Genomic DNA, 14,686 nt, shown 5'->3' with positions numbered 1-14,686 from the left:
TGAAGGTTTGCTCTAGAAAGAATGTCAGACTTGCATGACACCTACAAAGACACCTTTTCACAGAGCAAAATATGGAAAATATTTTTTCCCAGGCTACAAAAAGTCCACCAGATTTTCATGGCTGCAATTTTTCAGAAAAAGAAGTAATTCATCTTCTCCGTGTTTCTTTTACTCAGTTCAGAAACAATTCAGCTTGTAATTGACAGATTATTTTTAAAAAGCTATACTGTACCATAGTCAACCAGTCACTCAAGGGTTATCTTAATGCAGCATTGTGGGAGGAGGGAAATCCTGAGTCTGCAAGAGAAACCAGTGGGGGTCACCTTCCATTTCAGGCTGTGCAGAGACTAAAATATTTCCTGTTCTGTCTCAAGTGAATATGTTTCAGTGTTCAATTCCTAATCTTCCAGGATGCTTTGTGGTATGCAACTAACAGCTGTTGTGAGTAGCATTGTTTTTATGCTTACTGTATTTGTTTCATGTCACACTTTTTTTTCTTTCCTCTCCTTTGCTGTTGGCTTCACTTCTGGCTCCATCAGAGAGAGCTGCAGGTCTTTGCTGCCGCTTAGTAGTCCCCTGTCATAAAGGAATGCCAAGGCTTACTGATCTGTCTGTCAAAACCAAAGATGTCTGGGAAATTCCACGAGAATCCCTACAGTTGATCAAGAGACTGGGAAATGGGCAGTTTGGGGAAGTATGGATGGGTATGGAGCAAAATAATTACTCTAAAATAGCTCGCTGTGTGGGGATTACAAGATGGAAGGTGAAAATGTAGGAGGACATTGTGACCCACAAGAAAAAAAATTAGTAAAGCTCAAACTGTTAGGAAAAATGTCTTTGGAATCATGTCTTTGACTTTGAAATTCTTTAATCTTCAACTTTCACTGTAATTGATGGCAAAAGAAAACTGAAAATCCATGTTTCCTTGGAAGGTCTTGATTTTGACAAATTACCACTGTCTTAATAATAAATCAAGGCTCGCATAGTAATCTCTTAGCTATTCCAAGGAGCCTTTTTCTGCAAGCTAACAAAAGAAGTCCTTATCATCAGCATCCAAAAACCAGTGTTTGCAAATGAACTTTATTGCAGCACTGAGAGACCCTCACCTTCCATCTTTCTCAATGCATGCATAATTTTGGATTATAAGTGTGTTTTTTTTATTAATTTCCTCTCCTATAGAGAAAGCTGATGGTTTGTGTTTTAACTTAACTGTGATTGCTACGAATTATACCCCACAAACTGTTGGATTGGCTAAAGATGCATGGGAAGTTGCACGTGATTCATTATTTCTGGAACAGAAGCTTGGTCAGGGGTGTTTCGCTGAAGTGTGGCGTGGTAAGGCAGAGAATATATTTTGCTTTGGATGGATCTTTTAAGGCCCTCTTGGCAGAAATAAACATTTCAAGTCTAGATCTTAAGGCTAAAAGATCAGAATAGTGTGAAATGTTAGTTTATATTGCCTGAAACAGTCATACATAAATACAGTAATCCATGGGGAAGCTTCCATTCATTTGCACACAGTGGTATGAGAGGTTAGGGCATTAAAATTCATTAATTGCCTTGGGTTTATTTGGGTGACTACACAATTGCTAGGTATTAAGATAGGAATGATGCTAAACCTGTAAGGCAGAATGGCTAACCAGAAATTAATCTGGTAAGTAGACATTTTTCTTTCCTTGTGTATTGTGGCACTGATGGAATCAGACCCTGAAAATTATTCCATCCACTCTCCCAGCTTAAAAATAATGGCAAATATCAGCAAGCTGATATTGTCAAGCTAGCTTTCCCATGCATCCACTTCTTCAAGTCTGTTTGCAATTTGTGTCTGCAGCAGAGCCCAGTAATTCAATATAGAGACCAGGGACAACAGAGGCAAAACTTGCCAGGCCCAGCTGAACCCCCACTTTGAAATCCAGAAATATTGACCTTTTCCAAATCCACTGACATTGTTTTCTGCACACTTGCCAGCTTACCCATCATGGGCCTCATTCTTTTAATGAGTATAAAACAACAGCAACTTACAATGTACGTAAATCTTAGTATGGCCATAGCATTGAAACACAATATAGTGGCCATTTCATGAGATGTGGCTCAATTTCTATGCCAAATTGTGTTCTGTATGGACTCTAAAATTACCAATTCAACTAAGAATCACTGTATGTTGTCTCTTCACAAAAATTTGAGGAGGCAGTTTGACCACTCCTTTTGTTGCAGCGACACAAAAATATGTACAGCCAAAACAACCAGTGGGTGCTCCAGCAGGGAGCACAGCAGCAAGTCTGTGAGATTTACAGAATTTATAGACTAGAAATATAGAAATTTATAGAATCTCACAGAATTGCAGTTGACCTGTTGCAAAGAAAGTTGCCTACATTTCTGTTCACTTTCCAGATAATTGCAGTTTCTCCTTCTCATTCTCCATCTTGAATGCATGCACAAGTTTCCAGTTTATGTTCAAACTTAGTGGTCAACTCTGTGTGCCATAGACCTTAAACTGATTCAAGAAGTTAAAGGAACAAATGTAATAAATAAATAAATAAATAAAATCAGCTATGAGAAATAAAGTGCCAAGTACCAGTACCAAGCAGCTGTCAGAAATGCAAAAATTATGATTACAATTATGAAATTCTGTTTCTTATGCATAGTAAAAAAAATGTTAATAGCCCTGAAGCATTACCAAATTGGAGTAGATTAACACAGTAACAATTAAAAAAAACCACATTAAGTAGTAACTAGCTACATATGGGAGGAATTCAGAGGGAAGTCTATGCTGCTTTTCTATTAGAAAAATATACTAAAACAGAAAAAGAAAATTTAAGAATTTAAACTGGAATCAGGGCTGAGAGGATAAGTCAACATTTTTGGTTTATTTTCTTTTTTTAAACTGGAGAAGTTAATAAAATATTTAAAAACAGATTTGCTGAAAACACTTCAGGGTAATGGAACAAGTCCTAGAATTTTTATTTAAACAGATAGTACACCATTAATCCTGTTAACACACAGGGTGGGATCCTATTTTATGAATGCCAGTTTGGTGCCCATGAAACTCTGGGTACCTCTGCAAAGTGGCTGTGACTGATGGCACACTGCAGTCTGCAATCTCAGTGACTCCAGACAAAACATGCTCCCTGTCACCCATCAGAAAAGATTTTGGCCACCCTGCTTGAAATCAGAGGCAAAACCACATCCTTCCCAGGTTACACAGGAGTGCCACTAGAGCAAAGTCCTGCTTCAGCTCTGGTTTGAAGGACTGAGAGAAATGAGGGCTTCAGGAGTCCTTCTGAAGCGTGCTGGGGTAGCAGAGGTGGTCACTCAAGACATTACTCCACTGACAGTACAGTGAAGTGGCAGAAGGAAATAAAGGCATCATAAAAACCAACTTACACTGCACACTTTTGACTAATATGTGCCTCAAGCCCTGCCAGACATTTGGGATTGCCCTTTAAAAGTGAGGAGCAGCACAGGGGCAGCAGCTCCTCCACTGCTCTTCTGCTATCCTCAGCCAGGCAAGGTAGACCTGGGACCTGAGTATTTGCACAAAAAAAGACCCATTTTATGGCTCATTTCTATTCTGGCAGGTTGCAAAAGCTCATGATAAAGTTATTTTGGCCTAAGCAATTCCCATGAAGCAGCTGAGCCCTGTTATTGTTCACATACTTTTAACAAAGACAAATGGGGTTATTTTACATGTTACCTTTTTCATGACACAGCCTTTGTGTACTTTGTGGGCTTTCTGCTGTCCTCGTGTTTAAGTGCAGAGGAGTAGTTTTTAATGTGATTAATTCCTGAAGTAATTTAGTGTTGTTCTGCCTTATCACACAGCAGCTCCCTATCTACAGATCACATTCAGAGCCATGTCAGCCCTGACTCTGGAGCAGGGTTCTGGCTAGTCTGGGCAAAGGACAACCAGAAGGCAGTAGGAAAGGGGTATTTCTGCCCATTTTAATTGTCCTTCCTTTTACTTCCCACAAAAAACAAAACAAAACCAAAAAAGTCCCCACTGTTTACATTAATAGGTCTTCTGGGTTTTCTTTCTTTCCAGTCCTCCTCCCCCTTTCTAATACCCAAGTGAAGCCCCACCTTTTGCATGATGCCCTGAGTCAGCCTTCCCCACTTCTCTCCAGGTTCTTGTGCAGGCTTTTGGATGTTCCATAAAGCTTGGTAGCTGATGGCTGAAAAATGCTGCAACTTGTCTATTTCAGTGTTGACCACCAGTAAAGAGCAAACTGAAGTGGACAGGAACACCTCATTTTCTGTCAGCAGCTCCTGGGGATAAGGAGGGGAAGGAAAAAGACACATTTCAGTTTGGAAACACACCTGTGTTTCTAAATTGAAATCAATTCAGGATTTGTTTCTCAGGAAGCTTTTGTTGGGGTTTTTTTGTTTTGTTTTTGGTTTGGTTTTTTTTTAACCTGACTCACAACAAAACCAAAATGTTAAAATGTGTTGCAAATGAGAAATTCTGGTTTAACCAGTTTTGTTTTCCAAATCTGTAACTGGAGCTGTGTTGTTGTCTGGAGCAATTACTTGTTAGCCAGGGAATACACGAAGATGGGTTTCAGCAGTCCCAAGTTTCTTACTCAGAGAAGGTTTCTGTGGAGTAGGTAGGACAGAAGGTTTCTGTCCTACTGTCTGAGTAGGACAACAGCAATTGTGCCCCATGAGAGTAATGGGAGTAATGAGAGCCAATGGGAGTATTATTTTTCAGTGTAACAGAAAAAGACTAAAATATGAAGGAGGTGTGGGAGGAATATAATGATAAGGCAACATGGGAAACCAAACTTTTTTTTAAAAAATATATATAAAATGTCCTTGCTATTTTTTTTCCTTGCTTACATTAGGCATCAGGCAGAAAAAGGAGCAGAAGATATTTAATCTAACTAAGTGTCTGTGCTTGTAGGTACGTGGAATGGAAATACTAAAGTGGCTATCAAGACCCTGAAGCCTGGCACCATGTCTCCAGAATCCTTCTTAGAGGAAGCCCAAATCATGAAGAAGCTAAAACATGACAAATTGGTCCAACTTTATGCTGTGGTATCTGAAGAGCCTATCTATATTGTCACAGAGTATATGAGTAAAGGTGAAGGCAGAGCTGCTGGGCTTGATAATATTTTTTATTTATTGTTTCTCCTTGGGGATACAGAGGGAGGTGCAACGGGGTGCATGCAAGGAAAGAGATAGGGAACAGGAAACTAGAGCCACCTCTGGCTTCAGAAGAATTAGGAATTCCACTATGAACTGGGCCCTGATGTACAAAGAAAATCTGTACTAGCTGGGGGAAAGAGAAATTGGTGCAGGCTAAGTGATTCCTACTGTATCAGCATCCAGACTTCCCTGACAAGTGATTTACATTTTCTAGGTTTGGTGATATCACATGCTGCTTCCCCAGATCCTAGCTTTTCCTGGCATCAGAGAGTTCTTTAGGACATCTTCTTTCAGTGTTTACTTGTTGGCCTAGGATTTCTGTTTCCTTGTGTAGCCAATCCTGAATCTTGTCACTGCACCTCATTCTCGGATTACACTTCACTTTCTGTCCACCCCATTATCAACTTAATACATGATTTGCACATATTATTCTTTTCCTCACTTTCCCCTTCCCCTTTGTCTCTTCCTTAAGCTACTTAGCTGGTAACAGTGTAGTAAAATGAGAAAAAGAAAACTTTTTGCTCCATCAGATCTCCAGCAGGGTGCTTAGAGCAGAGCAAAAAATCTGCTTGTTTTGGAAAAGCAAATGAACCAAATAGGAAACATAAGTTCTCACAGGGAAGTTTCATTGTACATTGGAGGATACACTCTGAAATTTTAAGTGCATTCTTTCAGTCTATTTGGAGTTGACTTTTATTTTCCTGGCAGGTGCTTGCCCACCTCCCTCCTCAGAGGCATCCAAGCCCTGACTAACTCACACTTTAATCATATGTCTCAGTGACAAGCGTATGCTTTTTCCCTTTAAAAATAAAGACTTTTCAAAACCCTTCTGAAGTATGGGGTTTATTTTGGCTTACTTTACTGGTTTGTACTGTAACATTTTACATCTTTGGATCTGAGCTTGAGGCTGACAATTTATCAAGGGAGAAACGCTTAATCATCTCTCTTTTTCCTTTATTTTTTTAAACCAATTCTCTGACCTTATTTAAAGGAGACTGCTACACTTCTCTGTTCAGATACACGATTAGGACAGAAGCTATACATCCTAGGCTCTTTCTTTAAGGCAACAGGGTACTTTCTTGTTTTCCCTAGCACAGGAAAGTGATACTCTTATAACTTTTGCTAAAGTTGCTTTCCTTTCATCTCTTCTTTGTCTCCTAAAATTGATGATTCATGCTGTATTTAGTTCTGGGTTACCTAGAGGAGGAGCAGCACTAATTTCTAAGGAGAAATAGCCTTTGCTAATGCTATCCCCCTTGGGCTTACCAGGCTCTGGGCTGACCTTTCCTTTGGATCCATTGAGCTAGGATCTGACTTCTTCCATAATTTGTGTGGATTGGAACTGAGCTGCTGCTTTGCAGTTAGCTGAGGCCTTTAGAGAGCAGCAGCTATGTAGTTTTAAAGAGCACTGGAAAAGTTAGGAAAGATCAACTTTCTCAATAATGGTCAGGAAAATTTAAAACAATCCTGTTTCCTTTCCCTGCAACTCTCATTGTACTAGTTGCATTCTTCTGCAAGCCAACTTAAAGAGTGAAGCAAGTACAATAGGAAAATTTGGAGATATCATGGGGTTTTTTTGAAACTGTCCCTTGAACTTGAAACATTGCTGTCTTTTATATTGCACATATTGCTGCACCTCCATTCTGATTAGTTGTCTTCCTAACATCTCTCTGCTGTGTCAACTCTGCGTTCACAGGGAGTTTGCTGGATTTCCTCAAGGATGGAGAAGGAAGAGCCTTGAAGTTACCAAACTTGGTGGACATGGCGGCTCAGGTCTGTCTCCAGAGCACTGAGCACTGAGGTGTGGGTGTTTTGTAGCCCATGTATGGACTGAGTTTGTTTTAAATGCATGGCTTGTCTCTCCTGCTGCTCGCAGGTGGCCGCGGGCATGGCGTACATCGAGCGGATGAATTACATACACAGGGATCTGCGCTCTGCCAACATCCTGGTGGGCAACGGCCTCATATGCAAGATTGCCGACTTTGGATTGGCAAGACTGATTGAAGACAATGAATATACAGCCAGACAAGGTAAATGCAGCGCTGAGTGTCATTCTTGTGGTAGGGAAAGAGTAGAATGTAGTTTTGAAAACTCTCTCTCCAGTGCTTCGGAGCTGCTTTCAGTAAATCTTCAACTCATGTTAACTCATAGTCAGAAGTTCACTTCTGAATGCATGTCCTAAAGAGAATGTCTTATTTCGTTGTATTTTCTTTGAAAACCAAAATGAAACAAAGGTGACAAGTGAGAACACAGCTGGAAATGACAGCAAAGACAGGATCTTCATGGTGCCATAGCAAAGAGCATATTTTACTCGCTGGTTATGAGAGTCTGAATGTAGTGATCCAGAGAAGTGTATGTAGGGTATTTCTGTAGTGTGCCTTCTAGTATTTACGAACCACTATTATCACTCCTGTACTATTCTTACTTTCTTTATTTCAAACAGGTCAAAGAGTTGTGCCTCTGTGCAGTGGAGCTGCTTCTCTAAGCACTCTATTTTCTCTTCCTCCCCTTCCCTTCCCTTCCCTTCCCTTCCCTTCCCTTCCCTTCCCTTCCCTTCCCTTCCCTTCCCTTCCCTTCCCTTCCTTCCCTTCCTTCCCTTCCTCTTCCCTTCCCTTCCCTTCCTTCCCTTCCCTTCCCTTCCCTTCCCTTTCCCTCCCCTCCCCTCCCCTCCCCTCCCCTCCCTCCCCTCCCTCCCCTCCCTCCCTCCCTCCCTCCTCCTTCCCTTCCTTCCCTTCCTTCCCTTCCTTCCCTTCCTTCCCTTCCCTTCCCTTCCCTTCCCTTCCCTTCCCTTCCCTTCCTTCCCTTCCCTTCCCTTCCCTTCCCTTCCCTTCCCTTCCCTTCCCTTCCCTTCCCTTCCCTTCCCTTCCCTTCCCTTCCCTTCCCTTCCCTTCCCTTCCCTTCCCTGTTGTTTTAATAGAAATTACATCTTCCAGTGCAACACAGGGTGCTGGTCACAGGCACCACTGATACACTAAAGAAATGTGTCAAAGAGTTTTGTAGCTTTTTCTAAAAAGCATGTGTGTTCAAACTGAGTTGTGTCACAGGCTCTTTTTGGTTATTCTTCACAAGTCATGCTTAGTTGTCAGATGTTGTTCCAAGCTGCAGAGCTACAGTTTTGTTCTTTCTGCTGGCAGTACTTTGGTCGTGCTTGCTCAATATGTGTTGGTAAACACGACTCCATCCTTTCAGTGCCAAAGCCAAGGAGGATCCCATTAAACACTGTCGTACATCACCAAGAACTCTCTTTGTGGGTTTCCTCTTGTGAGTTTCTTCTCTTGAGCAAAGTCCCTGTTTCAGCATGGACCCTGCCATTAATTCTGAGGAAACAGCTAACCTCTTTCTGTAACTTTTTCTCTAAGTGTTGACAGAAGGAGACAGAGAGTTTCCAGCATGCCTTGCCCTGCCCTGGGAGCAGCAGCAGCTCTCAAGCTGTTCTCAGCCCCCTGAACTGCTGTGGGCAGTACCCAGTCACAGGGGTGGGGAGCACAGGCTGCATCTACCCTGAAAGGTGCCTGCTTCACAGTCAGACAGTGAGGTCCTTGAGGAACCCCCGACAGATACTAATGCAGAGCCTTAACTACTATTGATTTCAGCCTGAGGGTGGGAATTGCTTCTTGCTAGAAAAAAATAGTCTTGTGTCATTCTCTCTAGAGCAATAAGAGTGTCTGGAGAGGCTCTGGCAGACAGAAAGCTGCCTGCTTGCTGTTCCCCTGTGTAAAACAAGAAGAGTTTTCCCTGAACAAGGCAGGCAGATCCAGTCTGCAAAATGGCTTTGAAACAGTGTCCTATATTATCTCCACTTCTGCCTGGTTTGCTGCCATGTCTTTTGTTCCCTTTGGAAACCACCCAATGTTTAGTTCTACATGACTAATTATTTGTTTTCATAGACAAATATGTGACCTACTTCTGGCCAAATCTCTGCAGGCTCCTGATCCCTAGGAAATCCTATGATGACCTGTTTGCCTTCCAGTTTAAATGTCTCAGAATAGTTTTGCTCCCTTCACATGTTAAAAAAGCTGTGAAAACCTACCTGACTGATATGGAGGAGAAGTTTATATTTTTAAATTTTAAATAAAAATCACTTGATTTGGAGTGGAGAAACTTTTGGAAAAGTGTAACACCAGGCCTGGCAGGGAGAGGGAGCATTGTGGGTGTCTCCTGTCCTTTTTTCATGGCAGAAATCACTTGTATTGAGAAGAAAGTGTCTGGGAAGGGAGAATTAGTTTGGCTTTTTAAAATGCATTGCTGATGATCTGGAGATCTGAGTCATGTTTGCCTGGCTTCATCTCCTTGTGCCAGTGTGGAAAAGTCATCCATCCTTCCCATACTTGAGGGCAATGGACAATAATTCCTTCCCCTGACCTCTGAGTCAGGCTGAAGTCCTTCAGAGGTACAGAATTCCTTAAAAGAGAGACCCAAAGTGCTGTAACCACAGGTATCAAGTAGAAAGGTTTTCCTACTTTCATTAATGTTTTTTGTCCCTTTCTTAAGGAGTAGGAAGAGGTACTTTTCTTTTTGACCACACACTCAATTTACATTTCATTGCAATTAACCTGGCTTCCCAGCCAGGGTGAGTTAAGACCTTTGATTTATTGCAGGAGAAAAATGGTTTCTAATGCACCAATGGATTTTTTTTTTCCAACTGGAATTCAGCTCTGGCTTGTTTAGTTAAGCTTCAGTTCAAGCAATGCTTGTTGGAGACCACAGTATCAGGAGGAAATGGTTGCCTCTGCTTGTTTCCCATGACCTATTACTTCAGCCTCTAAGGGGATGCATCTGGGGACTGCTCTGTTTATCTAGCTGACTACTGCTTCAGTGGGAATTTTGACACAGGAGGAAAGCTTGGCCAGCAGAGGGGAGGGGAACAGGGAGTGCTCCAGACTGGCAGCTCCTGTGGGAGAAAGGAAATGTTTTTCCTTGCAAAATCTGAAGATTAAAGTCTCTGGTCACTCTTCTCAGCAGCCATCCTTCTTTTGGCTCAAGTGTGTTAGTACAGAGCTCATTGTTGGCGTGGGGAAGAGGTGGTTTTCTCCAGCTTCGCTTGATCTCCTGCTCCCTTCCCCCACTGTCACTTTTGTCTCTGATTAAATATTTTGAAAGGAAACAGATGGGGATGCTTTGAGCCCCAGCAGGCCAGAGTGCAGGATTCCTGAACCTGTGTGGGTATTACTTAGCCTGGTGGTAATGTTTTACTGCCCGGTTTATTTTCTTTTGGGTTTGAACAAAGGAGGCCTGACTGCTCCTGATTTATGGGAGGTAAATAAAAAGCAGTTCGTTGTCTGCACTGCCATTTCTCAGCAATTGTCAGGAAGGAAAGAGATGGTCATGCCACTAATGATTTAAAGTGTGTGAGTAGCAGCCATACACTGCCATTAAATAATACCAAAAAAAAAAAAGTTCTTGCCTTGTAATGAGCATTTGGCTCCTCTTGCTTTTAGAGGAAGTGAGTAATTAAAGGAGAAAAACATGCCTGTTTGGGGTGACACCCATTTCAAAGGCTACACTGGGGGACTGTATTGCAGCCTGTCCCATTGCTTCTTTTGGCTGTTGCTGTTGCAACATCTTCCCCGCACACAGTGTCAGGCATGGAGTGTTGCTCCCTTCCATTGGTGATGATGCTTGTGTCAGCCCTGTAAGGCAAGACTTAAAACCCCTGGTATCCTACAAAGGGAAACTTGCCATCACCCCCAGCAAAGGATTTCCCACGAAGTTCCGCTATCCTTGCACTGATATGGGTCACAGTTATGTGGAGTTCTGGCCGAGCACATGGCATTTTTGTGGAGAGTGCCAGTGCTCCACAGAGTCACTGGGTTAGAGTTGTTACTATTCTATGCAGCAGCAGCTGATACAAATTTAAAATTTTCTCAATAAATAAAAAGTGCAGAGTTGTTTTCCAGGCCATGTTTCTTCTGCACACACCAGCAGCACTTGCAGTAGTGCCACTCTAAGCACACATGAAACAATAAGGATCTTTCTGATGCCTTCCAGACCAGTCAGAGCTATTTTGGGAGCTCTAGTACGTGTTTGTAAACTCACAGATCATTTTTGCCTTCTTAACACTTAGAAGTAACTCCTTCCTACCCTGCTTAAAAACAAGTGATGCTTCTTAAGTTTGATTCCCTAGAAACAGGCAGGGATTTTCCTCCCTCCCCTTCCAGGCTCTTTGCAGAGACTTGTTCACCAGCTAATCAGAGCTGGTTTGTTTGTGACTGCAGTGCAGGCTGGAGCATCCAGGGCTTTGTTCTCGCTCTTTACCTGCGAGAACAGAGAACAGAGAGGGCTCCCGGTTCTCAGCCAGCGGGTCCATGGGGATCCGCTCCTGCAGAGGCGCCTTCTGCCCTGCCCGGGGAGGGAATGAGCGCGGCCCGGGCAAGGGGAAGGGCGAGGGAAAGGAGGGGAAAGGAATGGGGGCTGCAGGAGAGAGGGGAGTGCAGAGCCGCTCCCTGGGAGGGGTCCGCCTGCGGAGCCTGCTCCTCATGGCTGATGATTGCCAAGCTTGTCATTCCACGTTCGTTCGTTCTCAGAGCACAAAAAACGTGATTGCACGGTCCCTCCCACACGGCACTCATCATCGCCTGCCGGGCCTGACTCGTTTCCTGTTTCATGCTTGCTTCAGCACTCCGTTTTTACCTTTTACAGCTTTCCCTTTCCAGCCCCAGAAGCAATCCAATGCCACACTGCATTCCCTGATGGCTAACCCGAGCGGTCCCTGAGGTTTTGGGTCATAGAGCTTGGGGTCCTCCACTGGGTTTGGTTTTAAGGTACAAGAGGTAGCAGCTTTGTAACATTTCCAGAAATAGGATCATTATCAAGCTGGCAGTGGCCCTGGGGCATGAATTTCAGAGGTTTCTACTTCATCAAGATTTAGATCTGAAAAGAGACCAAAGCTCTGAGGGATTTTCGCTTGCCTCAGAAGAAACCATGCTGAGAGTTGTATCTCAAGGTCACTCAATCATCCCAGCCCCCTCTGCTCCTTCTCATCACATGACCCGCTTAAAGCCAGCAAAGAATTAAAACAGGACCATTGATTGATTTTCCCAGGGAAATCCTCCTGGGAGATAACCTGTGTGAATGCCTGGGCAGAGTCGGACAGAGGTCCCAAGAATAGGGCTGAGCCTCACAAAAATCCTCATAGGCTCGGGGCTGCTGCTCTAACCATAAATTGTATCAGTAGCTTTGGTTTCATGTGGTTACAAGCAGTGCAGAAACCCAAAAAAGGCTTTCCCCGGGCTGTAACATAAAAAAAAAAAAAAAGAGGGACTGAGATAAAAGCTGCAGATTAGTACCCTGTTTTGGGGCAAAGACAGGTCATCCTGACCTGATGAATGCAATCTGCTGTTTGTGTCCATGCATGGGGTTACTCATGTGCTAGTTTGTAATAAAACATGTTCCAGCATCAAAAAGAGAGAAATCCCTCCCCCACTGATGCAAAATCTGCCTTCAGAGCAGGAGATGGGCTGCCTTGTCAGCTGGGGTGATTTGGCTTATCAGATTTATTAACATGCTTGTCAGTAATACACGTTTTATCTGATGCTGTAATTTGTTTGCAGCACAAAGTCAGTTTGTTTAATAAGCTTCTGAGGCCTGGGCAGAGAGAGGCATTGGGGGTTTAATCAGTGTGTTGGGAAGAGAGTTAAGCACAGGAACTGTGTGTCCATCGGGAACCACACAGAGCATCTGGCCTGTGATAGCACTCCATGGAGCTACAGCAAGCAGGAGGCTTCAGGGCAGTACCCAACACATTTGGGAATTTTTGTGCTGTCACAGCAGTGCACTGTGTCTGTTCCAGTTCCAGGCATTGAATGAGAGGCAGCACTTTGGAAAATCCCTGTCAGACAAACACACACACTGCCATTCACACAAGCTGTGTGTGATCTCTTTATGTGAGGGCAGGGCATGTGCTGTACCTGCAGGTGACAGCCTGGTGTGTTCCCCCTGGTCTCTGCTCTCCCTTCACTGACAGCTCTACCATTCTGGACTGCAGACTCTCTTGAACCATCCAGCCTCCAACATGTGTTGCAGGGCCAGAAAACCATGAGGCAGGGCTCTGCTAGCAAGCTCTCTGCCAAGGTTGCATTTTTCCCCTCCCCATCTAGCGCTCCAAATCTGTCATCTGTCAGGAAATGCTGCACAAACTGCAGAACGTGATTGTTTGTATTAGTTGCTTTAGCCAGAGAATCATCCACAGCAGGGGCAGCATAGAGGAGTAATGAATAGCTGTCCTGTCGTTGGAAATCCTCAGCACAGACCATTCATCTTTCCAGCAGTGCTCATCACACCCCAGTGAGGATGGTACTGCTCTAGCTCTCAGGAAAAGGGATGTCCTGGAATTGATCCCCCTTCTCAGGGACTTACCTTGCTTCTCATTTTCCTGTGGTTTTACAACATGCAGCATACTCATCTCCCAGTGACACACTGGCAGTAGGTTGAGGAAGACAAAAATACTGAGGGAGTTGGCCACAAAAGAGTCTGAAGAGATTTCCTTCCTCCAAAGGTGAGTTGTAGGTGGTTGCTACCTTTGGATCTGAGTTTGAAGCAAAAGGGAATTGAGCAGATTTCGCTAAGTTTCTCAGACAAACACAGCTGATTAAAGAAAAAGAAAATTGTTGAATAAAATGTGTGCAACATGTGAACAATCAAACCCCCCTACATGTCCATCTCACCCAGCACCAGCCAAGGTCCAAGGCTTCAGGCTCCTGGCCAGCCTGGAGCTGTTCCTTCATCCAGCTGGCACGGGGTGTGTGTACTATCTGGGCTGCACGTAGGAGAGAGCAGAGGAACATTGGCCCTCCCATCCAGGGCTGCCTGCACAGGCCCATCTAAAGGCATGCACTGCTGGCCTGGGCAGCCTGACCACATGCAGCTTGCAGTTTTTCCAGGGATTGGCATGGGCTGTGCAGCCCCAGGACCTCCTGGCAGCTGGAGCAGCAGTTGCCAAGCCCACGTGGCTGCTGGTGCTGCTGGAGCAGGGCCAGATTCCAGGAGAGAGGCTCAAGTGATGGCAGCTTCTGCTGCAAAGGACTCACACAGCACAGCCAAGGCAAAAGGAAAAAACGAAGTTCTGCAAATTTTGGGTCTTGTAAGCTAAGGTTGGTCACACAAAGAAGTGTAATTGAAGGAGGTTGAGACTGAGCCAAGCACCCAAATTCTAGTTCTGCCTACCTATCAACCAATGAAAATACATAAGAGACAGATTTTAAAAAGTGAACAGGCATCCAAAATCCTCCAGCACCTTGGCAAATCTAGCCAGTGATGCGCTGATGCTTAACTAGTCTTAAGTTCCTGACTTCAGGCATTAGGTATCTGAAACTTTCTCTTGCATCTTTTTCATCCTTTAGCAGGACATTTTCCAGTTATTTAGCAGGACTTATTTGATCAACTGCAATATTCCCTAGGGAAAAAAAATGTATTTGTACTAGAGTTCTAGTCTCTCTTAGGATCATTTACATGTAGAGCAGAAAAAATTTTAGCACATTGAAGTTTTACTAAGTAGGGAGATGAGGATTACCATGTGTACTTTTTACTCTAAGTCACATCAGAT

At 43.6% G+C, this 14,686-nt stretch overlaps 1 protein-coding gene across 5 annotated transcripts in view; it reads left to right on the top strand.

Annotated features, from left to right (window-relative positions):
* Positions 1-14,686, top strand: part of FYN (FYN proto-oncogene, Src family tyrosine kinase) — a 148,225-nt gene that overhangs the window by 118,976 nt on the left and 14,563 nt on the right. For 4 of the 5 annotated variants that reach the window (XM_064707906.1, XM_064707903.1, XM_064707904.1 and 1 more), the window contains 4 exons: positions 540-704; positions 4,901-5,080; positions 6,842-6,918; positions 7,022-7,175. In XM_064707906.1, coding sequence (XP_064563976.1) covers positions 540-704; positions 4,901-5,080; positions 6,842-6,918; positions 7,022-7,175 — 576 coding nt within the window. Of the gene's footprint in view, positions 1-539; positions 705-1,179; positions 1,336-4,900; positions 5,081-6,841; positions 6,919-7,021; positions 7,176-14,686 lie in introns of all 5 variants that reach the window. The other variant, XM_064707907.1, reaches the window with a different exon arrangement.

The sequence above is a fragment of the Zonotrichia leucophrys genome, chromosome 3 (assembly GCF_028769735.1).
Source record: "Zonotrichia leucophrys gambelii isolate GWCS_2022_RI chromosome 3, RI_Zleu_2.0, whole genome shotgun sequence".
Classification (NCBI taxonomy): Eukaryota; Metazoa; Chordata; class Aves; order Passeriformes; family Passerellidae; genus Zonotrichia; species Zonotrichia leucophrys.
This window is presented reverse-complemented; position numbering and strand designations above follow the sequence as displayed.